Genomic DNA, 25,784 nt, shown 5'->3' with positions numbered 1-25,784 from the left:
GCCACCGCTACACTGTGCCACCATTACCCACCCACAACGGTACACCACTATCAAATTTTTTTTCAAATGCATTCTTGTTGTTTTGTTTTTCTTATGCTTTTTTTGTGACGTTGATTGTTGTGGGAATTTTATTTTTGTTGATTAAATTAGTGATAAGGTTTTGAAATTTCTTGTCTATGTGTAGGACGTAGATGTTGAATTTTTTGCCAAATTCGTTCAATAGCTGCCACTACCAAAAATATAAAAAAAAAAAAAAATTGACCCAATTTCAGTAGAGCCAAGTTAAAATGGTTGAGCTTTTGTCGAGTTTGGCTCCTTATTTTTACTATTGGGTCATTCTTGGGCTTGCCCAAGCCCAAGCTCGAGCCTGACCCGACCCAACCCATTGTTATCCCTATATACTGTGTTTTTACTAGAGATGGCAATGGGGTGGGGCGAGTGGGGATCTACCCTATTCCGCGCTCCATTCAAAATTTTGCCTCCACCCCATCCTCCAATAAATTAATCGGGTGGGGATGGAGAATTCCCATGTGGGAAATGATTTCTCCATCCCCACCTCATTCCCCATTTATTTATTTTATAGTATGCATTGATAAATAATTTCAATAAATTAAAAATAAGAGACTTCAATAAAATTATTACCATATTATAAAATATTTAAATTATTTTAAGAAAAACTTCAAAAGGTTGAAACAATATTTTAAAATGATATTAAAATTAAAAAAAAATATTTGAAGAGAGCAACACCTTGAGAGAGAAAAAAAAACATAACAATATTTTAGGGTTGAATAAGAATTATAATGTAGTGTTTTCTTTTAGTTATAATCTATTTATATTAGGTAAAAATTAAAAAAATTATTAACCAACATTGTAATTGATAAAACAAAAATTAAAAAATATTTATATGTAATGGGGATTGGATGGGGGTGAAATGGGGAGTACAAAACCAAACTCCAACCCATTAAGAATTTGGGGATTATTTTCCTACATTCCCTACCCCATTTTTAAAAAATTATTCAAAATTCAACTCATCTGGGGTGGGGTCTCATGAGGCTCTAAACCCATAGAGGGTTTTGTCATTCGTAGCTTTTACTGGCTTTATTAATGAACCATATGACTTAATTACCTATCTATTAAAAAAAAAAGATACCAGCATAAGAGAATGGTTATATTGCGTGTAATATTTAATGTAAATCTTGTGAAAGATATAGATATTAAACATCTTATTGAGTAAGCTGTTTATTTTCCATATGGAATTTGAATATCAATATTTTAACATGATTATTAAATAAAATATGTTTATATCAGTATAAATTTAACACAATTCAAATTTAATACGACACAAACACGGTCTAGTAACTTGTTTTGCTAGTTCTAACAGTTAGGGATCTACTTGCTCAATTGTAGAAACCATATACTTATTTGTGGGGGTTGAAAAGAAAAAAGTTAAAAGGAAGTATGTTGTTTTTGAAGTCCACCTCAAGATATAATCTTTTGAATGATATACTGTGCAAGAAAATAAAGATAATGCAGCAGCACTTGGATTCTTCTTATCCAAGAAGTAAGTTCCTTTCGCACGCCGAGCAGCTGCCGCTGCTGCACGCCCACCCTCTTCCTGCCAATAACAACTGCCGTTTCGTTTTCATGGTAACAATTTTTATTAAAATAACTAAAAACTTTAGTTTATGTAATTGTATTGCCTAACCTTCGATTCTAGAGATTTTGTATAGATTCATAGATCATCGTTATCAATCGATTTGAGTGTTAAAATCTGTATTGGCCTTTACCAGGTGTTATTAAAGTAAAATCATGTCAAAAAAAGTTTTATCTTGGGAAAAGTAAATCAATCAGAGTGTGAATTTGATCCGAGGTTAATTTTTTGATGACTTTGCCCACTCCTAGATGGTTTCGTTATATTAAATGCTGATTTGTTGACTGTTTTTTATTTTGTAGTTTTACCAAATCAAGTTTGTATGTATGCTGAACTTGTTAAAGGCTGAGTGCATCTAAAATTTTCTACAATAAATTTGTAATGGCTGTGTCAAAGACACTGGTTATTCTTTAGACTTCATTGAGTGTACTTTTGTCACATTTAGTGTATATTTTATGCTATTTTTTTTCATATTGATATGTATCTTTTCCTGTTTGGCAGGCTGTTATTACACACCATAGTGTCATGACCTTTCTTTGTTCTGCATTTTTTGTTTCTTCGCATTTCATCTCCAAAAACGAAATCTATATTGGTGCCCCTCGATGTTAGTATCAGCACTGCCCAGTGTCCACTTTGAATAATTGAATTTCCCCAATAACAATGCAAACTCATCGACTTTCAACACTTAACCACATTTTTCCTCAACCCAGTCTTTCACCTTGTCATATTTTTTATTGGTCTTCATCAGCAATACAACCCCCCACCAAACTTGCATTCAATCAAGAACAACAACCTGGGTTTTGTGATTCACTCAAAAGGGTATCCGAATCATTAACCAGTATGAGAAAATATAGTGGTGGAGATAGGATCAGATGCATATGGGTAGAAGATGATGGGTTTTATATGCGGAGGTGTGTGGAGCTTGCTAGAAAGGCAATTGGCTGTACAAGTCCCAATCCAATGGTAGGTTGTGTGATTGTGAAAGATGGCAAGATTGTTGGTGAAGGATTTCACCCAAAAGCTGGCCAGCCTCACGCTGAGGTAAACGTGCATTCCTATGTTTTTGTTGGTGAAGTGTAGGATTCAACATTAGAGTCCACAATTGTGTGTTCTTGTAGTAGTATAATGTTTTAAGTGTTTGTTTGGAAGTATTTGCCTCCATTTTTGAGGGAATATATCCACTCTGTGTTTCTGCTTCTGAAAAGGAAAACAAACTCATTTCTGGAATCCAAACTATCACTGTGATTTGTTTGTGTTGTTGGTTTGTTGAACTGATGCATTTTATGTCAATGGCTGTATATGAGTTTCACATTGCCGTGTTCTGTTTCTGAAAGCTGAATGTAGGTATTTGCTCTGAGAGATGCTGGGGAGTTGGCTGAGGGTGCAACGGCTTATGTGAGCTTGGAACCATGTAATCATTATGGGAGAACGCCACCATGTACTGAAGCTCTGATTAAAGCTAAAGTGAAAAAGGTGGTGGTTGGGATGGTAGATCCCAACCCAATTGTGGATTCTAAGGGGCTGGAAAGACTGAGAGATGCTGGAATTGATGTGACCGTGGGTGTAGAGGAAGAGCTGTGCAAGAGGCTCAACGAGGCCTTTATCCATCGAATAGTGACAGGGAAGCCTTTTGTTACACTTAGGTAAACTTTTAGTTATATTGAATTTAACATCAGTTATAAAACATGAATAGATGTTACCGAGTAATTTCAGTTAGGTTTGGGTTCAAGTTTACTTGCCGGTCAGACAATTTTAACTATTATTCTGTGGTAAAAATGTAAAGTAGTCTGATAGAATACCACTTTTTGACTTGTAGATACTCACTCTCTGTCAATGGCCACCTCCTAGACCAACTTGGGGAAGGAGTTACAGAATCTGGTGGATACTACTCGCAGTTGTTACAGGAATGTGATGCAATTATACTTTCCGCCTTATTAACTGCGAAGTACACAATACCTGCATCACAAGAACCTGGTACCAATCAGCCCTTTCAGATTATAACAGCTAGTGATCCTGCTTCTCCAATCCGAATTCCTGATTCAGTGCATTCTTCTTCGAAAGTAATAGTATTTACAGACAGAGAGATAGCTGTAGAAACTGAAATGGGTGAAAAAGGAATTGAAACAGTAAGATTGCATCGGATGAATTTAAATGCGATTTTGGACTACTGCTATTCCCGGGGATTTTGCAGTGTTTTGATGGATTTAAGGGGTGATTATGGTGATCTTGAAATGCTTCTTAAAGAGGGCATTGATCAGAATCTATTGCAAAAGATTGTGGTGGAAGTTTTGCCAGTATGGAAAGAAAGTCATGGCAGGGATCCGCATGCCCTATTGGATAGTATAGGGAAAGGACTGAAAGTGAAGAATTTACAGCCTAAGATTTCGAGTCACAGCACTGTGCTCGAGGGATACCTATGAGGTAGGTGGTTGGAGGCCATGGATGGATACAGAATTCGTACACTCTTAACTGCTGTTTCCAACAACCCTTATTTTTTTTTTTTTTTGGTTTTTTGGAAGGAAGGAGCTGTTTGTTTGCTCCTGCAGAATTCAAATGCTTTATCTCATGCTGTAAAGAGAGCAATGACATTTTTAGTGTTCATGTGCAAATGAGTTTATCTCATACTGCAAAGAGGGCAGTGAAATTTCTAGTGTCCATGTGCAAATGATACATCTATACATGATCAGCTAATTTATGAATTTGTGCAAAGCTAAATACTTGAAAGAATGACATTTTAATGGTCAATGAATAAAAAGCAAGCCCAATCAAGAGGTTCAATGCATCCTACCAGGTAGATTTCGGCTCAAAGGCCACCTATTCACTCAGGCCCACGATATGAATGACGCTTATATAAAAATATTTTTAATTGATCACACGTCTGACAGTTTCATATGAGGGAGGATCAGAATTTGATGTAACCATGTCATATATTCTTTTCAATAGTATTAAACAGTTCTATCTTTTTGCAATATCTATACAATGCCTACTTGAGAGAACAAGGAATATTGCACAAAAATGGTTGTGGCATGTTATATCTAATGCCAAATAGTGGAGATATCGGGCAACTTTTGCTCTAGTGTTACCGTACGTAGCATGTTTTCCAAAGCCAAACAAAAATTCAAACAAAAATCCTCCAAACACACTTTTTTTCCCCCTCTAGTTTTTGCAGGTAGTTTTTGGACAAAATGTCTGGAGACATTATTCTTTAAAATAAAGCTTATCATAAGGATGACCAAAGGTGCAAACTGCAAAGTAAGTCAATATCAGACATGAAATTTAATTTCCCTTCTTGGGTTTGTTGCTAAATTTTATGACTGGGCAATAATAACATCATCTCTAAGTTTTTCCATATTCATAAATAAAGATATAGGTCCCATTTGTATCAATTGGGTCCTCCCATCAAGATTAGCACATTATTAGTAGAGAATAAACTCATAAAATCAGCTAACAACTAATAACAAGTAAAATCTAATCTAACGCATACAGTTAGTGATGAATGACACGTCAATTTTAATATAAACTAATCTATTTATTCAAACTGTATAAATTTATTAATGTTGTAGTAACTACATAGATTATAGGATTTTAGTGATAACTAGGTATTTCAGTCATTAAAGTAAGTAACAGTTAGGGGATCTATTTGTACAATTGTTAAAACCATGTACTTATTTGTGAAAAAGGTAAAAAAGCATGGAACTGAATGTCGTAACCCCATTTAAAATTGAATTAAAAAATTCAAGGAATAATCTTTTGAATGATAATGTGCAAGAAATTCAAGATAACGCTGCTCTTGCAAACTTATCCAAATCAAGAGAATAAAATCTCAAGAAGTTCCATGCATTCACTTTTTTGTAAAGGGGAGTACATGATTTACAGGGATACCGGGAGTGGGAGACCAAAGGAACCAAAAACCAATATACCCTCCGCTAAAGCTCTAACTTACTCTCTTTTCCTCTCATACAAAAGTATCAAAGAAGGTTTTGGAATAATAAAGAGACGAAAAAAAAAAGCAAAAATTTGATGCCTCACCCACCTTCTTTTACAGTGTGAATTTGTAATTCTACACAAAAGCACATCACTTGCCTTACTATTGCTTGACTGGTACTCGTTCACTCTACTCTCCTTGTTTTAAAAAGTGAAGTTCTTGTATTGTTAGTTTATTATAATAAGGAAAGAAATTAATAAGAGCAAAATTCCCATTTATAACAAATTAAATTTCAATATAATACACATGTTACACCACACTTGTATTTATGACTAAAAAGTTAAAAATGATATTTAGTGAAAATTTTCGCTACCTACTATCTATCGATGCATTAATCATTTTCTCATTGAATTTTACCTTGTGCATGTACTTCATATACATGTAGTAAGAATTTCATGAATGAGAGAATATATTCATAGAAAACTCCCCAGTATACATCCAATCATGAGAGTAAATTTTCTTTCAAATTAATAGAAATTGATTTAGACATTTCTAGACCTAAATAGTTAAACTCTGTCATGACATATATGCTTAATAAGCATATAGTCTCGATAAGTCTAAAACTAAAAAAATGTCAATAGTTAAAAAAATAAAAAAAAAATTATTGGGTTTCCCATGATGCCTGATTTATATATATTGTGCTAGGGCCCATAAACGTGGGGCCTCCATCAAGGGATTCTTCTTTATAATGTTCTTTAACATCAGTATAAAGCTTTTATTACATCTGTTATTTGAACTTTTATGTTTTAAGACACATGTAATGTTGTCAGCTTGCAGCTGGAAAATTGAAATGATCAATTACAATGACTTAAGAGATCAACTATGCGTTTCGATCAGTGTGACGAATTGATGATCACTTTGTAAATGGCTACGTATATTGTAATCTTATGTAATCAACTATGTATCTAATTGCTAATGTCATTCGCATGTGCGTCATTTGATCATACAAGATTCATCAAGATTTTCTACTTTTCATGAATTTGGAATTGGTCAATTGCCCTTGCCTTGGTACTCCATTTTATTTAACCTTTAATCCCCCCCCGGGCGTCATTGTTCTGAAAAAAGAATTAAAGCTCGTTGTAAAAATTAGGTAGTTGGCATAATTAAGGAATATAATTGTCCGGCGTACGTAAGAGTTTCACCTTTTCAATTTTGCTTTCCCACTTTGAACTTGTGCTAATGGGTTTTGAATCAATGTAGTTTTAATTAACTGGTGACTGTCTGCTTATTTCATCATATGTGATGACTTGTGTTTAGGGTTCAGCCACACTTTTGTAAAGGGTCTGTTTTTGGGTTTCACGCAAGCGTTTTTCACGCATTTTCAAAGTACATGTACTTAATTCGAGAAAACTCGGTAGGTCTTACAAGTGACTTGTGTCAAGGCTTCAACCACCTACGCATTTGTATTGAGTTTATTTTTGGGTTTAACATAAGTATTTTGATTCTATTCACAATACATCTACTTAATTGAGAAAATTCAAAACTTACAAATTGAATTTTTTTTTTTAATTGTAGATGAGAGATTTAGAATATTCACACTAATTGAAAAAAATAAGTTTAAGTCGTTAGGTAAGGACATGATATTATTATCAAATATGTACAATTTTTTAGAGATTTTCTCATGTGAATCTAAAGAAATTAGAACAGAAGTTCAAAAATTGGTTAAAAATTAATTAATTAATTGAGGTAAAACCAGCACGGAAGAAATTACAAGATGGATCTCTAATTTTATGTTACTAAATCATTAGATCAGACAATTTAAGTTGTTAAATAAAGGATCCAATATTTGTATTTAAAAAAGAAAACAAAATTATTGATATGTAGACTTGAATAGAAAGATATAAAATTTGACATTTACTCCAAGGCATAGTTGAAAGTGAATAAGCGATCACACTCTTGGTCCAAAGCATAATGTAATTCGTATCATCAACCAACAATGATTAACACAATAACCAAAATCTTGAGTTTTATAGTTCACAAACACCGAAAACTAGAATGTACGAAAAGTATACTTCTTTTTTTTTTTTTGGAGAGTACGAAAAGTATACTTGAAATCAGCAATTAGTACTGCTACTGAGAGTTGGTGAAGACCTAGTCTTCAGTAGAATTCAAAACTTCTTCGAACTGTGTAAACAAAAAAAAAAAAAAAAAAACGTATTTAATCAATTTCTTCGCGGATGTTTAATTTTAAATAGGTTTGCTTTTGCCAGATCGTTGCATGACAAAACTAAGACCAATTAAAATATAATTGTGGTAAGATTTTTTTCGTAAATTTTTTTATTTATAGATGCTCTATAATAATTGGAGCTTTTCATCAAATTGATACTCACAATCTTGAAACTATTATTTGCTAGCCTTGAAAGTAAATTGACAAGGAGGAAAAGGACTCTCATATGGTTGAAGAGAGAGAGTTCATAAAAATTAACAACAAAAATTATTAGAAATTCAGTTCAAATTACACTAGAGACACAGTTGAAAATTAAAAGGCTAACATCCATGAACATTTGAAGATAAGAATTGCACAAATACCCACAAACCCACCAATCCATGATGTACAATTCTCTAAATCCCTTCACTTTTACACAAAAAAGCATAAGAGGACTAAAAGTTAGGAAATTAAAATAACCAAAAATAAACCTCAATAATACACCCGTTAATTAAACTATTCTTTCCTCACCCCACCAAAGTATCTAACATGGCATAGAATGGGAAAGCTTCTGAAAAATAATAATAATAATAATAATAACAACCCACACAAATATTAGTTCCTCACATGCTTCTAGCTAGCATTTCTTGAAATCTCCTGTATGATTCTTGCTTCTCCAACCTGAACTTCTCATGGCAATTTGCTATGAAGACATCGGCAAGCCGATCAATCTCATTTGCGTTATTTCCCTTTTCCTCAAGCCATTGAAGATAGCCAGAAAGCTCAGATTCCGGGCCGTGATCCTCACATTTCTCAGTTGAAATTATCGAATTCCATGACGGATCATAGTACAAATGTGTAGCTGTAAATTCATCGAGAACAGGCGCTGGCACGGGCATAACATGCGAAGAACACCAATTATAATGTAACCTAAATGAACCAAAAAGTATTTTGGTCATGTACTTCTTGTTCTTGTTCTTCTTAGGGTAAATGAAGTGGTGAATAGGTTGATTATCTTTGAGAACCTCAATGATAATGGATTTTGCTTTAGAGAGAGCGCGTATAACGCGACACACGTGCGAGAAAATGAAGCTGTGGATTAGGGTTTTGATCTTCATGTAGCTTAGAGTAGAAGAAGATGAAGACTTCATTGACAAAGCTTGAAGAGGATGCGGGGTTTTTAGGTTCGATGGGCTGCTAACCATTTTTATGTCGTTGGTAGTTTTGATTTTTTTTTCCCGGGGGTCGGGCGGGGGGGAGGGGGGGGGGGGGGGGGGGGGGGGGGGGGGAGTGTGTGTGGGGTAAGTCTTGGTTCTAGTTCAATGTTCAAATGGGATTTATAAAGGATTTTGATTACAAATTTGCCACTTGACTTTTAGGTAATTTAAAAGTAGTGCCATGCAATGCAACTTTGTTGGTCTTTTCTTGGGTATGCAATTTGATAAGGACTTAAAATTAGAAAAGCTACTTGAGTTGAGTTTCAATGTGAAAAAGAAGCGCTTACATTTTTTGAAATTGTAGCTATATTTATGTGCATATCGAGGGAATTATTTTTTTTTTCTAAGCCAGTAATTAAATCAAATATTTATGGTGGTGAAATCTATGGCACGGGTTTGAGAATTGAGATTAGAGATTCATAGTAAATCAATTAGTTAATTGATTAATTAATTAAACCAAGTAAGCAACTCGAGAACGAAGAATCGGGCTGAATCTTCGCCAAAATTACCACCCCAATGAATAATTTAATGTAATTTGTCATGTGTTGTCATTAGATTAGATCCTTCTTAAGTCTTAAAGCCAATCCTTTTAACTGCTCGAGCACTCTGTATATAACATTTTTTATTTCCTCAATTGGTCTGACGTAAATGTCATTTCTTTAGTAAAAAGTTTATCTGTATTAATAATATAGCCAGAAGCTTCATCTAGGTTTCAGCAAAATCAAGAAAGATATATGATCAATTACAATATATATATATATATTTTGTCGATGAATTGGCAAAAAACCACCTCAAATTTTTCTTTCATATTTTTTCTCCTTCTTTTTCTTATACCCTAAATGGCTATATATGTTAATGTAAATGGGGAGTATTAGAGCTTATTTTACTTATATACTAATATCGATTTTTACCTAATAACTTATAGGTTTTTGTATCAACATAAACCAATCCATGCATAGAGCTTATTTTAAGTGCTAATGTGGATTATTAGAACATAATTGCATATTTAAGAACCAAACTATAAGTTTGGTGAGAGATTTTGTTAATAATTAAAAAAGAAGAAGAAGAAGAAGAAGAATAAAGTTGACGACGTTGATATCTGTCCAAAAAATAACAAAGACATGGACTGCCCTAATTGAGCAAGACAGAGAGCGATTGGTTTACTTTGATAATAATAATAAAAATAAAGCATGTCAATCTCATGGAAGAAGAGAAAGAAAATATCTCAATTCAACACTTATCCATAAAGATAGAGCCAATACACTAAATTATTTTGCTCTGGACTTGGTCAATTTGCCTAAGGAGCATTGACTTAATTGAAAACGAGCACTGTCAAATTAAACAGCAAAATTGATCATGAACAGTTGTTAAGCTAGAAACTCATAAGCAGTTTAAGAGCAACTTAATTTAGCTTAATTAGTCGTTAGGTATGCAACACTTTCCTTGAATCCCTCTTGCTCTCTTATATTAATTTCTAAATAATTCGTTCATATAAGATTTCGAAGTCTGTGTATGTACAGTTAACGCATGTATCTGCAATGCAAGAACCTTGAGAAGCTCCTTAACTTGCGCTGCATTGGGGCACATACATAAAAATTAACACTCTTCGGTCACTTGCAATGAAAGGGACCGATTGATGATATCATTTCTGTAATTAATTTTTCTGACAAGTGATGCAAAATTTAATTAATTACAGGATCTGATAGATATTTTGATCAAGTTGTTGAGTAATTAAACTTAAGAATCAATCACGTCTTTGTAGCAGATAAATTATTTTTTCAATTCTTGATTAATTTTTGTTGCTACAACTTAAAGTAATATATGTTATCCTACTTGAAGTACTATTATTCTTTTTTTTTTAAGGAAACTTGGAATATTACTCCTTATAAAAGTTGAAGTATAAATACGATTTTGTTAAATGATATACTTCCTATATATGTTTCTATGAATTTTGAGGAGTACAAGGCAAGATTGTAGTGTGTTTCTGCTGATATTAGCGGGTGCAAAGAGAATCTAAAGAATTAATTAACCAAGGAAAGGGAAGGTGCCTGCGAAAAAAGATATATAAAAATTTAAAAAAAATAAATAAACTTTATTTTTTTTCATTTTGTAACAGAAAAGATAAAATATTCAGAGTGACATTGTAAGACATCATCAACTTGCCTTTAATATATTCCACCAGAATCAATTGTCACAGTCAGGGAAAGTACCATGTAATTCATCAACATTTCTACTTTCTGTGTTCTTTGATGAGCAGTTTCATTATTCTGTTTTTTTTTTTAAATATGATTTTAGTTTGTTTCTTCTTCTTCTTCTTCTTCTTTTTCTGTTAGTAATGATATAGCTACAAATTTTTGAATGAATTTATTTTGTATAAATTGACGTGACATGATAAGATTGGTTGAATTAAATATCACTTGGCCCACATAATTTATTTTTATTAATTTATATTTTCATTCAACCAATGAATTAATGTCACGTCAATTTATACAAAATAAATTTATATAAAAATTTATTACTGTATCATTATTATTTTTTTTTTTATCCTGTTTTGTTCCTTTCTTTCTTTCACACACACATATATACGGACTCGCCTACGTTGCAATGGTTGCAACGTTTCAGGATTTTTGTCTTTTTGTGACATCAGCTCGTCACCGTCCGATTTAATGGAAAACCAGCGTCTATGGTAAGGATGTGTCTATTTGGTAATTAACGTTATAGTCCCTATTTTTTTAAAATTCAAAAAAGTTAAAGAGTTACAACTTTTAATGCACAAGTCCGAATTGTCTCAAAATTATAAATAATTAGACAATTAAAATTAGGAGAAATTTCATTAACATTTTCATTGTTAAAAATAAAAAATGAATAAAAATAAATAAATTTAATTTTTGAATAAAATTAAAAATATTAAAAATTAATTCAAAAACCATTCTCAATTTCTTCATCTCATGTACCATGAACTGGAACCGAAAGTAATTAAAAAAATAAAAAAATAATCATAGAATGAAATAATAGATATCGTCAGTTTAAGTTAGAAAAGCATTAACCAATTACTCCTTTCATTAGCCTAAGCCATTAATTTGGTTTAGTACCTGGAGGCTGAAACTTCAACGTAAAATAATAATAAAAAAATGTAATTCTAAATTATCAATTTAACCCAAATTGTAGTGAAATTTCCCAATTACAACTATTTTTTATGATGTTATATTAGTATGTCAATGTTTAATATTCAAAATAGTAAGAATATGTTTAACATATTAACATTTGCAAAAAAGTAGAAGAATAAAATTCATAATTATGATACTTCGATTCTAATCAAATTATATTGATATGAATTAATTCAATAAGCCTATACACCTAAATAAGCTAAATACTGGGGCTTTACTATTCCTAAGTTATACATTGTAGATTTTTATAACAATCATAGATTATTATAACTTTTTTAATTAACATAACATTCTCAAACATCTAATTAAAACTCTTTTGCCAAATAAAGCTGGTAGAAAAAATCGAATCCCAAATTTCATACCAAATGGTACATGATACGGTATATGACTTAAAAAAATAATTAAAATAAATAGAAATTTGAGATTAAATTTATTCTCATTAAAACTCGAGACTAGTCAGGACTTCAATCGAGATCCCGATGGAATCCTAATTATACCAAATTGTTTTAATTTTCTAATTTAATTAAAATGTTTAAAAAATTTCTAAAATTTGGTTAAAACAAACCCAAAATCAATGCTTGCTTTTGTACTCCTTCTAATTATTAATAGCTTATGGTTTATATTTTTTGATTCATTAGATTATTTTAATTAAAATAACAATTAAGTAAATAATAATAATTCCCAAATGATGTCAAGTTGGCTGTTGTTGATTAATGATTTGAAAATGGAAAAAAATTGGGCCACCTATGGAGGGAAAGAATGAGAGAGGAAAATAAAATTATATTTAAAAATAAATTGAAACTAAAAAGGAAAGCAAGGGGTCAAATGAAATTTATCACAAAAAAAGACAAAAATTGTGGTACCTTTCAACAGCTGGATCCCATATGTATATTGTTAATTAATATTAGTGATTACTATTCTCTCCTGGTCTAAATTTTTTCGTGATCTAAATTTTTATTTTAACACATATTAAGCTAGAAGTATCTCCTGATTTATGCTTTTACTTGTGCAAATATAAACATAAGTTTTGACTGTACAAAATAATAACATACTCATATATAATGCAAAATTATTTGAAGATCACATATATAAGCTCAGAGATTTGGAGAAGAGTCACAAAATCTGAAAATGATCTTTAGCAATTATAATGATTGATTTTTTTTTTATTGGTATTTTTTTTTAAACAATGACATGCCCCATCAAGGTGGCCCCAAAGAGATCATGGCGATGGCCTCTTTAACTTTTGCAATCTCCTTTTTCTTTTTACAAAGTTGCTTGGTTAATAATTCCAACCTCGATGTAAAACATGTTCATTAGGTATGCAGTGACACAAACTAAAGACCCTTACATCATTTCCATTTCTAGGTATAGCTACCAATTTTTTTTTTTAATTTTCCTCAATCTTAAATTGCACACATAAATAATTGCTTGCATGTTGTAAGAGGGCAGTTGCAAATTAACTTGACTTATTGACAAAACAAGATCTCAATTCCCTCAGCAATTTTCTTCGTATAATTTGTAAAGATACATCGAACAACTTTTTCTTTGCTATATAAAACGGGAATCATGTCATGTAACTAGCTAGCTCTTTGGCATTTATAAGTTTAATAGACATGGCTATTTTTGCTTTTGATGTGATTGTTAAATTGCTACTAAAAGAGATTGTATTCTCTTAATCATTGACAGCTTGTATGACTTCATCTTCAACTTAATGATTTGCACATGGGAAGAGATTTAGGACAAAGCCTTGATAATGACAAACTCAAAAAAACTTCACTTCTTCATCAAATATGAATTTGATGATCTTGTTCACATGAATGTGATTTAGAATGATCATATCTTTGCATCAGCGTATGATTTTTCTTTCGTGTGCATGCAGCTATATGTTTTAATTGCAAGAAATGAAGATAGCGGTTCAAGCTTCTATAAATGTAAGAACATCCCTCACAAGAATAAAATCAAGTTCAGGGGTGTCACTTATGGGATTAGTTATGATCAGAAAGAGTATTAATATGTTGCGTAAAAATTTGTTTAGTTCATATATTTTGAAGTTAGTATATATTTAGTACCTGTATTTTTAAAGAATATTTCAAAACATCTTTACGGTTAAATTATTGACACTCCTACTATTACTTTTTACTCTTTTTAACTTACTTTTACAATATTACCCTCTTGTAATAATATTTCTTTTTTTGGACACTAATAAAAAGAACAAATTAAATTACCAATTTAACTCCAAAATATAGAATATAAACAAAAGGAATATATATTAATTTTCCAGAATACTTTGTTGAGGAATTAATTTTTATTATTACTGTCCAAAAAATTGATAATCTGATTTTTTTCCAATATTAATTTTTTGGGATTAAACTGATAATTTATTTTTTTCATTTGTTAAAGTCCAAAAAAAAATTTATTGTTAAGAATATCCATCACAAGAATAGTAATCAAGCTTAGGTGTGTCACTTGTGGGATTAGTTCTGATAAAAAAGAGTATTAGTATGTTGGGTAAAAACTTGTCTAGTTCTTATATTTTGAGGTTCGTGTCCGTTTAGTGCATGTATTTTTAAAAAATATCTCAAAACATTTCTCCAATTAAATTGTTGACACTGCTACCATTATTTTTTATTCTTTTTAGCTTACTTTTACAATACTACACTCTTCCAATAATATTTCTTTTTTTTTTCATTAATAAGAAGAAAAAATTAAATTACTAATTTAGCTCCAACATATAAAATATAAACAAAAGAGATATATATTAATTTTTGTAGAACACTCTGCTGAGGAGTTAATATATTACTTTTTTATTACTATCCAAAAGATTGGTAATTTGATTTTTTAAAATATTAATTTTTTTGGGCATACATGAGCTTCAACAAAAATTAATAAATTGTTTTTATTTTTCTATTATTTTTTGGGATTAAATTGATAATTTAATTTTTTTTGTTAATGTCACGAACAAAAATATTATTATAAGAGGATAATATTATAAAAACAAGTCAAATTGGACAAAAAGTAACGACAGAGGTAGGGGTGGTCAAAATTGGGTTCGGGTCAATCCGATCCGATTTCGGGTGATCAGGTTGGTTAAAAATCAATCCGAATGAAACCCGAATTATAGATCCGATCCGAACTATGTTCGGAGCGCGTCGGGTCGGTTCGGGTTAACGATGCGGGTTAAATTCGGGTAGGATTGGGTTCAGATGTAATCAATGTTGAAAGCTTCAAAGTCTTGTTCGGGTCACAAAGTCACAAAGGGCAAACCGGCAAAGCCAAAAACTCGGGTCGGGTTGGAGCTTGAGCCTTGGAGCAGCAGATCGGTGGCCACGGCAGCAGATCGTAGACGGGTTTTCAGTAGCAGATGGGTACACGTGCAGCGGTAGATCGTGACAGCTAGACGCGCAGCGGCAGGTCGCGACAGCTGGACGCGCAGCGGCAGGTCGCGACAGCTGGACGCGCAGTAGCAGCTTGCGGCGACTGGTCGGAGAGGCAGCAGCAGATCCGGGACTGGAGAGGGTTGTGTGTGTGAGTCTTTGTGGCTGTGGGTTGTGTGTGTGAGGTCGTGAGGGTTGCAGACTTGCAGAGGGTTTGTTGTGATTTGTTTGTAATTTGTATTTTGAGATTTGTGAATTTGTTTGTGTTTGTGAAATTGTGACTGTGAGTGTGCCCGTGTGGTGTGTGCGTGTGTTTAGGTTAGGTTTATTATTATTTTTTTTTAGGTAACCCGACCGGGTTTTCGGATTGGGTCGGTTTTACTTGACCTGATCAAAACTCGATCGGGTTTATAAAATTTCATCCGATCGGGTTTCATACACAACCCGATCCGATCCGAACTCGAAATTTTTTGGGTCGGGTCAGGTCGGGTTGGATATTTTGCCCACCCCTAGGCAGAGGTGTTAATAATTTAACGACAAAAATGTTGAGATATTTTAAAAAATACAGGAATTAAACCGGTACTAATCCGATAGTATAAGGACTAAATGAATTTTTACCTTCAATATATTATATGTATGTTGAATTTGTAATCTACTACGTTAAACTTGTACTTAAAGTAATTAAAATAGTCGCGGAGATGTTTCATTTTTAGAAATGGTTGCAAAGATTTCTTTTATAATTTCTCAGTTCAAAAGGAGTTAGTTTAACACCCATGTGTCTCAAAGAATATGTGTGATTTATAAAAAATAAAAGGGATCGCCATGATTATTTTACCAAACTGGCAGTATTAGTGTCCCTTTTTAAAAAAATTAATAATCTTTCTATTTTGACATAATTTCTTGGTTGCCATTTTTTTGGTCTCGAAAGTCACTGCTGGGCAAAAATTATTTGCCTTAGTTGGCCCATGGGCCCTTCGTATGCTGGCACTTCGTTAGTTGGCCATACTGGGCCTGCAAACCCACTAAAAAATTGGTTATCTTTCGAGAACAAATTTTCAGTTATGAAAAGTAAAACAAAGATTCCAAAAGAAACCAAAAATCAAAGAAATATTTTTTTATTATATATATATATATATATATAGGCATCGCACCATACTTTAAGTTTGATATCTAATGTATCTAAGCACTAACAATGAACCATATAGGCCTCGGGAGAATCTCAATATTGCACAACAAAGATTTATCTCCCTTTATTAATTTGGAATTCAAAATAAGAAAAAAGTTGAACAAAATGGAATTTAACACCAAATAAGAAACTAAATTGAAAATATTTCGAGCTACTATAGTTAAACAAAATAAATAGACATTAAGGCTTAATTCCACTAGTTAGCAGGCGGTCTTACTAAGACATTGTTTGTTTTTTATGGCTTAATAACTTAATTGACTTAATTTTAATCAGTTAAGTCATTAAGTTTGTTTAGTTTTTCAAATTAATGAAAAATTTCAACCATTAAGTCATTAAATTGTTAATCTATTTTTTTTTTTAATTTTTTGCAGTCTAAAAAGTCTGAATGATATCATTAAAAGACATTCTCCAAAATATCTCTATCTAATTAACTAATTTTCATCCTTACCTAAATAAAATTTAATAATTAGCATTATTACCAATCTCTATATAACTTGTGAAAATATATAGTGGTAGACTATAATTATCTTTATCTTTTTATTTTCTTCAAATTGGCATTATTTATCTTCATAATTTTTTATGAATATTTTTCATATAAAAGGTCATAAACTATAATAAAATTGATTAACATATTTAATATAGAATATTAAAGAGTTGTATTAAATTGAATATAATTTACGTTATGATAATACATTATCTTATTTATATTTTTTGAGATGTTTATTATTTGTTTAACATTTATAATTTGTAAGGGTATAATTGTGAAAAATATTAGTTTTCAGTTTTTCTAAGTTAAAAAAATGAAAAACTTAATATTTACTTTTAGTGATTCAAAATAAAAAAAAACATATCATTCAAATTTAGACATCTAGCTCTATTCCAAATTCAGACTAATTCAGGGTTATTCAGATTTTAGACAAAAAAAAAAAAAACAAATATCACCTAAGACTTTACTAAAACTTAGGTCTTAAGTTTAAGTCTCATATAGCGTGCGTATGTGTTTAATTAATAAAAATTACAAAAATTGAGTAGAACAAATTTTTTTTTTTTGAAAGAAAATGAAAATGTGACCTATCAAGCATTCACGAAACTTCTAAAATAAAATCTTTTCATAGGCCCTCGTGGTCCAATTGCACACAATTGGGCATGCAAAAGAGTCATATCGCAAGTACTCCTCATATTCTTTTCTCACGTGAATCCCAAGCACATGCTTGGAATGTTTAGTTAATGTCTTAACGATACCAAATCTCTCTCCAATAATCAAGCACACCGAAGAACATAAAAAATAACAATAATTAAAAAGAAAAAGGTAATTAGCGTAATCAAAATGTGCCCACTGCACGAAATAAATAATTTTCTTTTCTTTGTACGAATAAATAATGATAAACACGAACGAGAAGGATTTGTCTTAGCATTTTCCATAGTTCGTGGAAGAAACTATGCCAACAGGTTATGGTACGTAACAAACAATTTATTATTATTTTTTGAATTATTTTCCAGTTATTGCTTATATTTTCTTTTTCTGGAATTCTGAAGCATTTTAATGGATAATTATTTTCTTTTAAGTTTGAACATTTTAATGCATTTTAAGTTTGAACCCATGCAGATAAAACAAATACTCATTTAATTTCTTTATTAAAACTAATTTAGTCTTTCTATGATTTAATTAAGTTATTTTAAATGAAATAGGAGAGGAATTAAGGGACTCAATCACTCAAATTTGTGAACACTTGAGAAGAGCATTTGTAACGATTAATGAACCATTGGAAAGGTAGAACAATCTTAAAATCGGCAATAAAATTGAGCCGAATTCTTGGAGTGAGGCCAAATGACCCTCCAAATTATTAAGGGACAGATTATATGAAAGCATTGTAAAGGATAAAGAGGAATTAATATGGATATATAATGACGAGATGCTCAAGATCCCTAATCTCAAAATAACGTCAAATTTTCTAAGTTGTAATTTTTTAAGGTATATAAAATAGACGACAAGTCATCTTCTTCTGTGTGACATATTCAGTTGAACAAACACTATTAAACAATATCGTCAGTCGTTTTAATTTTTACATCATCTTCATCTCAATTTTCATAAACATTTTTCGTTCGCATTTGAATTCGAGACCATTTGACTATTGATATCATATTAAAAAGTCCCTAATTTAAATCATGTTTGACGCAACTCCGTTGACACAGTGTAGTTGCCTCACACCTATATTTGAGAAGAATTTTTTTTTTCTTTTTATAAGCGCCACAGCGCAGCTGTGCCAAACGGGCTATTGGATAATTGACAAAATTTATGTTTAATTAAGCCTTCGCCAAGAAAAAGAAAAAAAAAATGTGGATCAAAACGTTAAAATCACCCCAAATACACGAGATTCTTTCAAAACAGAAAGTACAATCAGTCTTTGTCCATAAGAATTGAAAGTGACACCATGCCTTGGTTGATTTAATATAAAATTAATAATTTTTGTTTATCGTCGCCGAGAGATTAAGAAGATAAAGATTGAATCATACATCAACGAATCATTTGCATTATTACATTAATATTTGCCAGCATTGCATGAGAGAGACATAAGCATGAAATCATCTCTTGGCATTTTGTTTGTTGTTGGATATAATGTATATATTAATCAAAACATTGCCTCTAGGTTCAATGGCCAATCGGTGCTTCCAATAGACATTTGTATTTTCTAAAATTTGAGAAAATTTCATAGTCAAATTTTTTGAAAGTTAAAAATTTACTAAGTATATAATTTCATAACTAATTTATCCATTAAAAAAAAAGTTAATTCTATGTACATTATTGTAACTTCAGGTTTACAAAAATTACCAGCCTAGTTCCGTAGAAGTTTTTATTCTGCTTCTGTGGCTAGTTGAAAATAATCTTGCAAGTACATGAAGAATCTTTTTATCTACACACGACTCATATCACATTTTCGATTTAGAAAGCTGTGTTGTTATTATTCCGCCACCATGCTGCTGGACGAATACCTAGGCGTCAAAATCATGAGGAATTTGATTGATTTATATCGCAAAATAAAAAGGTGCCAATTAATCTGATGGAACAATTGTGCCTGCATATGCTCCGTCTTTTACAAAAATCAATCAAAAAAAGTTTCATTGCTTTGTAATTTCTGTATGCCTTTGATTTTCAATTTGATTAAGACATGGAACAGGGTTCTCAACTCCCAATTTGCATGAGCTTTGTTCGCCCACAAATGCTGTCTCCATCAATCACTACATATACCAAAACCAAGTAAATTGTAATTTCTGATCCTTGGAAAAAAAAAATTATGATTTAATTGTGAACTGTCATCTGCACATTTTGCATTTTAAATTCACTAAAATTTGCCTTCTGGGTTGGATTTTGTGGTTGCATTTGTTGTCTTCCAATAATGTTTTTTTTTAAAAATAATTTGATAAAGACATGTAAGCCATTACCTAAAATAAATAAGTTTGCTCAATTTAAAGCTACTTGACTTTAGCCTAGTGGTTAGAACCCTAACCTCACAATTGTGAGGTTATGGGTTCGAGTTTTCTTCCTCAATTTGAGTGAGTGCAGTTTTTTCTCTTTCGAAATGTGAGTAGAATAGACGTTCTTCGAATATTAGAGAATGTTAAAATTTGGACGGTACTTCATAAGAATTGATGTGTAAACTAGTCCCAATAATAGTCATGTGAGTGAAATAGACATCTCTCGAATATTAAAGAATGTTAAAATCTGGACGGTGCTTCATAAGAATTGATGTGTAAGCTAATCACAGTAATAATCTGATTTTTAAATATCAGTTGTAATCTCACGTAATATGAATTGTAGTCTTGAACAATAGTCTCATGTAATTAAAAAAAAAAAATTTGCTCAATTTAAACTTTCAATCATCCTAATCCAGGAAGGAGAGACGCGCAGTTCTGTGATTCCAATGCTCCAACTGTGACTAAATCGCCTTGTTAATGAAGCTAATTAATGATGCAAAATCCAAATGCCAGATAATCATAATTTATTTTAAAAAAGTAATGATTCTTTTGAAGTTTGTTTGTTTTTTATTTTTTTGGTTGCTGTCAATTTTGAGTTGGATTTGTCTGTCTAAATTACTTTTATATAAAATATTTGGCATGTGTGGGTTAATAATTTATCTTTAATACGTTCACGTACCCCGCGCGTTAGTATAAATCTTAATTTTTGTTTCAGCACATACAAATCTTAATTTAATTTAATAAACAAACCATTATAATAAAAAAAGAGGGAAAGTGGAAAATGCATATGTTGATATTCTGGGGATGATTATATATAATTTAACAAAAGCATATGATCATAGAACTAAAACAATTTAAAAGAATTAGAGAATAGGCTATTTTGGTTTAATTTAATTTATATATTTTTTTAAAAAAAAATTAGTTAATGGAAATCCTACTGGATTCCTTTTCTTTGGCTCTCCAATTCTCTTAATTTATTAAAATTATTATTCCTTACCAATTGGTTTAATTTTCGCATTTCTATACAAAGTTTTTTGAACACGTTTCAGAATCTTATAGTTGCAAGTCCACTGCTTTATAAAAAAATGATACCTAAATAAATAAAAATAATAAAACCTTTTCTGATAATTCATTTCAAATTTAGATTTAGATTTAGTGCACAAGTGACAAAAGATTATAAAAAATTCAACAAAACTAAGTTTAATATTGAATCTAAATTCATTCTGGGTGCCCACTTTAAAAGATGCAATATTGTAGGGGAGGCGAAGATTTTCTATTTCTTTTGATTGGGAAAACATAATAATATTATTATTTCTTATTCTTCAGATCCCTTATAGGGATAACATAATATTGTGTGTGTGTGTGTGTGTTTTTTTTTTGTCTCCCTAAAATTATTAGCCCACTATGCGAATAGCAATATTCTCCAAATTTGCCTCCAAGATAAAGCCTGTCGCTCTGACGAATATCGTATCTTCTGTAACCACACTAAAAGATTTTCTTCTTTCTTGGTTCTCCATTTCATTTTTATTTTATTTCTGGAAATTGAAAACATAAAAAGGACAAAATTACGTTAAAAATCCTTTTTTCTAATATATGTTATATGTATATATAAAAAATTTGAGGTTTTGGTCTTTGGTTTTGTCAATTAGATCAATGTTCATTTTTCCAATATATATATATACATACACACACACATGAAGTCTTACCCCCGAAGATTTATGGAATATAAGAGAGAATTTTAACCCATAAGTTTGAATTCAACGACATGTCTGTTCATTATTTATCCATTCAATCTGCATCTTCCTCTTTTCAGATTTTCCGTGTTTGTTGCGCGGTTCCTTCTCTTTTAACAAATTAGGGCTCGAATAATTTTGATTCTACCATTTAAAAACTGAATGCATAGCAGGCTAGCAAGAAGTTCTTGTTCATAAATTTTTGCAGTACCTTCCGGAAATGAATACTCAAAAGCTTAATTTTCAGGAAACATTTCAAAAAAAGCATTTGGATTTCGGGCCACCATCCCAATATTTCGGCGATATCCACCACCAGCAGCCCTGGATGATGAGAACAACCACCCAGCAGCATCAAAATCTTGATCATGCTCGATCTCCGAGCACAATCTTGAGCCGGTTTGAGTCTCCAGCTTCAGCTTTTTACGCAACTGAAAGATACATGGGGTTTTGTCAGTATGATTCCCAAGCTGCTGGTAACAACTGCTCACAATTTTCCAGGACTTGTGATTCTTCACAACAGTTTCATTTGTATCAGTCCCCTGGAGAAAATTTTTCTGTTTTATCAGCTGAACAAGCTGTCCCTCTAGAAATTCCCTGGAACTTTTACAAATCCCCTGAAGCTTCGTGTATCAATCCCCTTGGAAAACAATATTCAGGTCCATTTGATGAACATCAAGATCATAGAGTAAGTAGTTTCCCTCCCTGGAGACTTTTCATTCATTTTTTTTTCTTTTTTTCATTCAGAATTTGTTTTTGATTGTGGGTAGTTTTTGTTTTTTTTTTCTACCTTCAGGTCTCTAATGATGGTTATGGATTAACTTCACTTTCACAACAGGGCTACGCTTCACATCAAGAGAAGCAATCTCCAAGATTTTCTTCTAGTAGTTCTTTTTCAACTGGACCTGTGATCACGAACAAAACTCGAATTAGATGGACTCAGGATCTTCATGAAAAATTTGTCGAATGTGTGAATCGACTAGGGGGAGCAGACAGTAAGTGTTGATATTTATTGAATTTTGTCAGTTGAAGGAGCAAAATTTTTTAATTATTTGTTTTTCCACTTTTTTTTTTTTTTTTGAATTGGTTGATTAATTGCAGAGGCGACGCCGAAGGCAATATTGAAGCTGATGGATTCTGAAGGATTGACAATTTTTCATGTGAAAAGTCATTTGCAGAAATATCGAATGGCCAAGTACGTCCCAGAATTTCCTGAAGGTATATTAAATCTGCACTGGTTTTGTTGAAATTGATTTTTTTTTCTTTTTAGGGTCAAAATTCTGATAGGAACTCTGTTTCTTTTTGCAGGAAAATTAGAGAAAAGAAGTAGCTTGAATGATTTGCCTCAAATCGATGTCAAAGCGTAAATTCATTATATTTTGGAATTTTACAGAAATAATTGTTTAGAAGTCCTTCTAACAACTCGTAACTTCCGTCTATGGCAGCACTCTGCAAATCAAAGAGGCATTACAACTTCAATTAGATGTCCAAAGGCGACTGCATGAACAACTAGAGGTACATTCCAGAAGTTTTGTTTAATATAATTTCTATGAAAATCCTCAATGCCAAACATTCCCTTAATAGCCATGGTCCAAAAATGTAATCTTTGTTTCCTCCATGCAATTCAATGTTATTCTTGAATGGCAGAGTAAATTTGATTGATATTCTTTTTGGGGTCAGATTCAGAGAAAATTACAGTTGAGAATTGAAGAGCAAGGGAAGCATCTCAAGATGTTGTTTGATCAACAACAAAAAGCAAGTAAGGATCACTCGAAGCCTCAAAATTTGGAAAAAGTACCAGAAGATGACCCCCCATTTAATTTTGAAGGGATCGAATTTTCAACTTCAGAGAATTCGGGAAACTCCCATTTCACGTAAAAGATAAGTTAGTTTCATTTAACTGAAGCTGAAATCGTTTGAAAATTTTATACGAGAAGACTTGGGGTTGAAGCAAAGATTATTACAGTTCGTGCCAATGAATCAAAAATAGCTGCTTACTGTTACAGAGTGAAGTATTTACATTATGATTCTACACACAGAAGAAGTGATTACAAAGAAGAAGTAAATAATTACAAAGAAGAAGTAAATATATATTTTACTTGTTAATAAATCATACAATGGTTTGTGTATAAAATTTAGATCTACATTATTGAATCTAGTACGGATTAATTCAAGCTCCATCATCTTGTAACAGATACAGTGCGACAGTTTTGATTTTTGCTGCTTGGTCTGTGTAAAGTAGGTTTCAAATTTTGATTTCATGTTTTCATCAGACGATGAGTAGGTGGAGAAACAGAGTTGAATACCATGATCATTGTATCTTCTCTTAATGTTTGGTTAATTTCAAGAAAATTTTTTCAGTTTCTTGGAAGGAAAAGTCATCATCATCATATATCTCTTGTTGCATATCAGAACCAGCAACAAGATAGATAGTATAATGTGAATATATATGTAGTAGTATTTTTATTGATTGGTTATAGGGATGACGTGAAAAAGAAAATTTTTATAAAAAATCAGAGAGATAGGTGGCGCAAATTTGATTGTCGTTTAATCGGAAAAGTCTTTAGTACACTAAATGTAATGAATCTATTTAAGAAAATTTGCACATAAATATGCATTGAATTAACTACGATTGATTGTTATAATATTTCAGTCATAAGACATTATTTTATCGAATGAATACATAAATAAATAAATAAATAAAAGTATACATACAATCCATTTGTTAGTTCCAAGCAGACTTACTATTTGTGGACATGATTATGAAGGTCATCATGGGAGGATAAGATGAGAAGTGCCTCAGTTGTTGGAATCAAGGGCACAATTCAAATTGTCAAGACCAGACAACAACAACTATGGATGCTACCTATAAAATGAGAGCAATGTGAGAGACTCTTTGTCATATACGAAATAGTTGAGCCTCTATCTACTAGTTTAAGTTTTCAGGACAAGCGGTAACCATCTAGACCTAGTTTTGACCAAGTGGCTTGTGTTTAAATCTCTTAAAATGTTTTTTACTTCATAAAACAATTATCTAGCCGGCTTTTCATGCCTCCCATTTGAGTTTCCAAGAATCAGTTTTAATCTTCGGACAGTTCTTGCCTTGTCTCTCTGAGAATGCACACAAGAAGCTAAGGACTCTTGTTGAATCAAATTAATTAAATTAGCTGGCTAGCTTCACCAGACTCTGCTATCCAAATTGCAAACAAGGCTAGGCAGAGAAGCATGGAACTTCAAGAAACTAATGAAATTCTTATGTCATATCAGAAAAAAACTGATTCAGGGTAGTCATCTCCGATAAAATCAATGCCTGTTAGTATTATCTAACATTAATTAGATATGAATACGGTTTCTTGTTCCAGGAAAATCAGAGAAAATAAGTTATTTGAAGCTCTGCAAATTAAATCAAAGAGGCATTACCAACTCCAATTAGATGTCCAACGCCATATCCATTATGAGCAATTAGAGGTATTTGCATCAACTTTAATTTTGTTATTGTTGGAAAATTTTTATATGATTCGTGTATAAATGACGTGGTAGGCTGGTCGTATTTAAGATTGTTATCAATATTAAAAGCAAAGATCATAATTTCAAGTTAAGTTGCGATCCATAACGAAAAAAACTTGAGACTTGCAACAGAACCTTACATTGGAGGGGCGATCATCCACATATCAATTGTATTGAAGCCGTGCCCGTAAAAGCATACTATTGAGTATTGTACACTTATAGGTACTTAATTTGATTCCAATTATTTGTCCTGGTCAGGTTCCGAGACAATTACAGTTGAGAACTGAAGAGTAAGGGAGGAAGCTCAAAGAGTTGTTTGATCATCAACAAAAGGCAAAATAAAAATC

At 31.7% G+C, this 25,784-nt stretch overlaps 3 protein-coding genes across 3 annotated transcripts; 2 read left to right on the top strand and 1 right to left on the bottom strand.

Annotated features, from left to right (window-relative positions):
* Nucleotides 1-1,480: 1,480 nt before the first annotated feature.
* LOC102608103 (riboflavin biosynthesis protein PYRD, chloroplastic-like) lies at nucleotides 1,481-4,366 on the top strand. Its single transcript, XM_006492818.4, has 4 exons — nucleotides 1,481-1,647; nucleotides 2,153-2,692; nucleotides 2,996-3,294; nucleotides 3,468-4,366. Exons 2-4 carry the CDS (start codon nucleotides 2,312-2,314, stop codon nucleotides 4,069-4,071), a joined length of 1,284 nt encoding a protein of 427 aa, XP_006492881.1. The 5' UTR covers nucleotides 1,481-1,647; nucleotides 2,153-2,311; the 3' UTR covers nucleotides 4,072-4,366.
* Nucleotides 4,367-8,051: 3,685 nt separating this feature from the next.
* LOC102608400 (uncharacterized) lies at nucleotides 8,052-9,031 on the bottom strand. The gene has a single exon (XM_006492819.3). The coding sequence runs from the start codon at nucleotides 8,985-8,987 to the stop codon at nucleotides 8,406-8,408; it is 582 nt and encodes a 193-aa protein (XP_006492882.2). The 5' UTR covers nucleotides 8,988-9,031; the 3' UTR covers nucleotides 8,052-8,405.
* Nucleotides 9,032-21,675: 12,644 nt separating this feature from the next.
* LOC102608693 (myb family transcription factor PHL5) lies at nucleotides 21,676-24,186 on the top strand. The gene is made up of 6 exons (XM_015525401.3): nucleotides 21,676-22,618; nucleotides 22,727-22,925; nucleotides 23,032-23,148; nucleotides 23,239-23,293; nucleotides 23,376-23,445; nucleotides 23,611-24,186. Exons 1-6 carry the CDS (start codon nucleotides 22,154-22,156, stop codon nucleotides 23,806-23,808), a joined length of 1,104 nt encoding a protein of 367 aa, XP_015380887.1. The 5' UTR covers nucleotides 21,676-22,153; the 3' UTR covers nucleotides 23,809-24,186.
* The last annotated feature ends 1,598 nt before the right edge of the window (nucleotides 24,187-25,784 follow it).

Source organism: Citrus sinensis, chromosome 6, assembly GCF_022201045.2.
Source record: "Citrus sinensis cultivar Valencia sweet orange chromosome 6, DVS_A1.0, whole genome shotgun sequence".
Classification (NCBI taxonomy): domain Eukaryota; kingdom Viridiplantae; phylum Streptophyta; class Magnoliopsida; order Sapindales; family Rutaceae; genus Citrus; species Citrus sinensis.
Note: the sequence above shows the minus strand (reverse complement) of the source record. Positions and strands in the feature narration are given on the sequence as shown.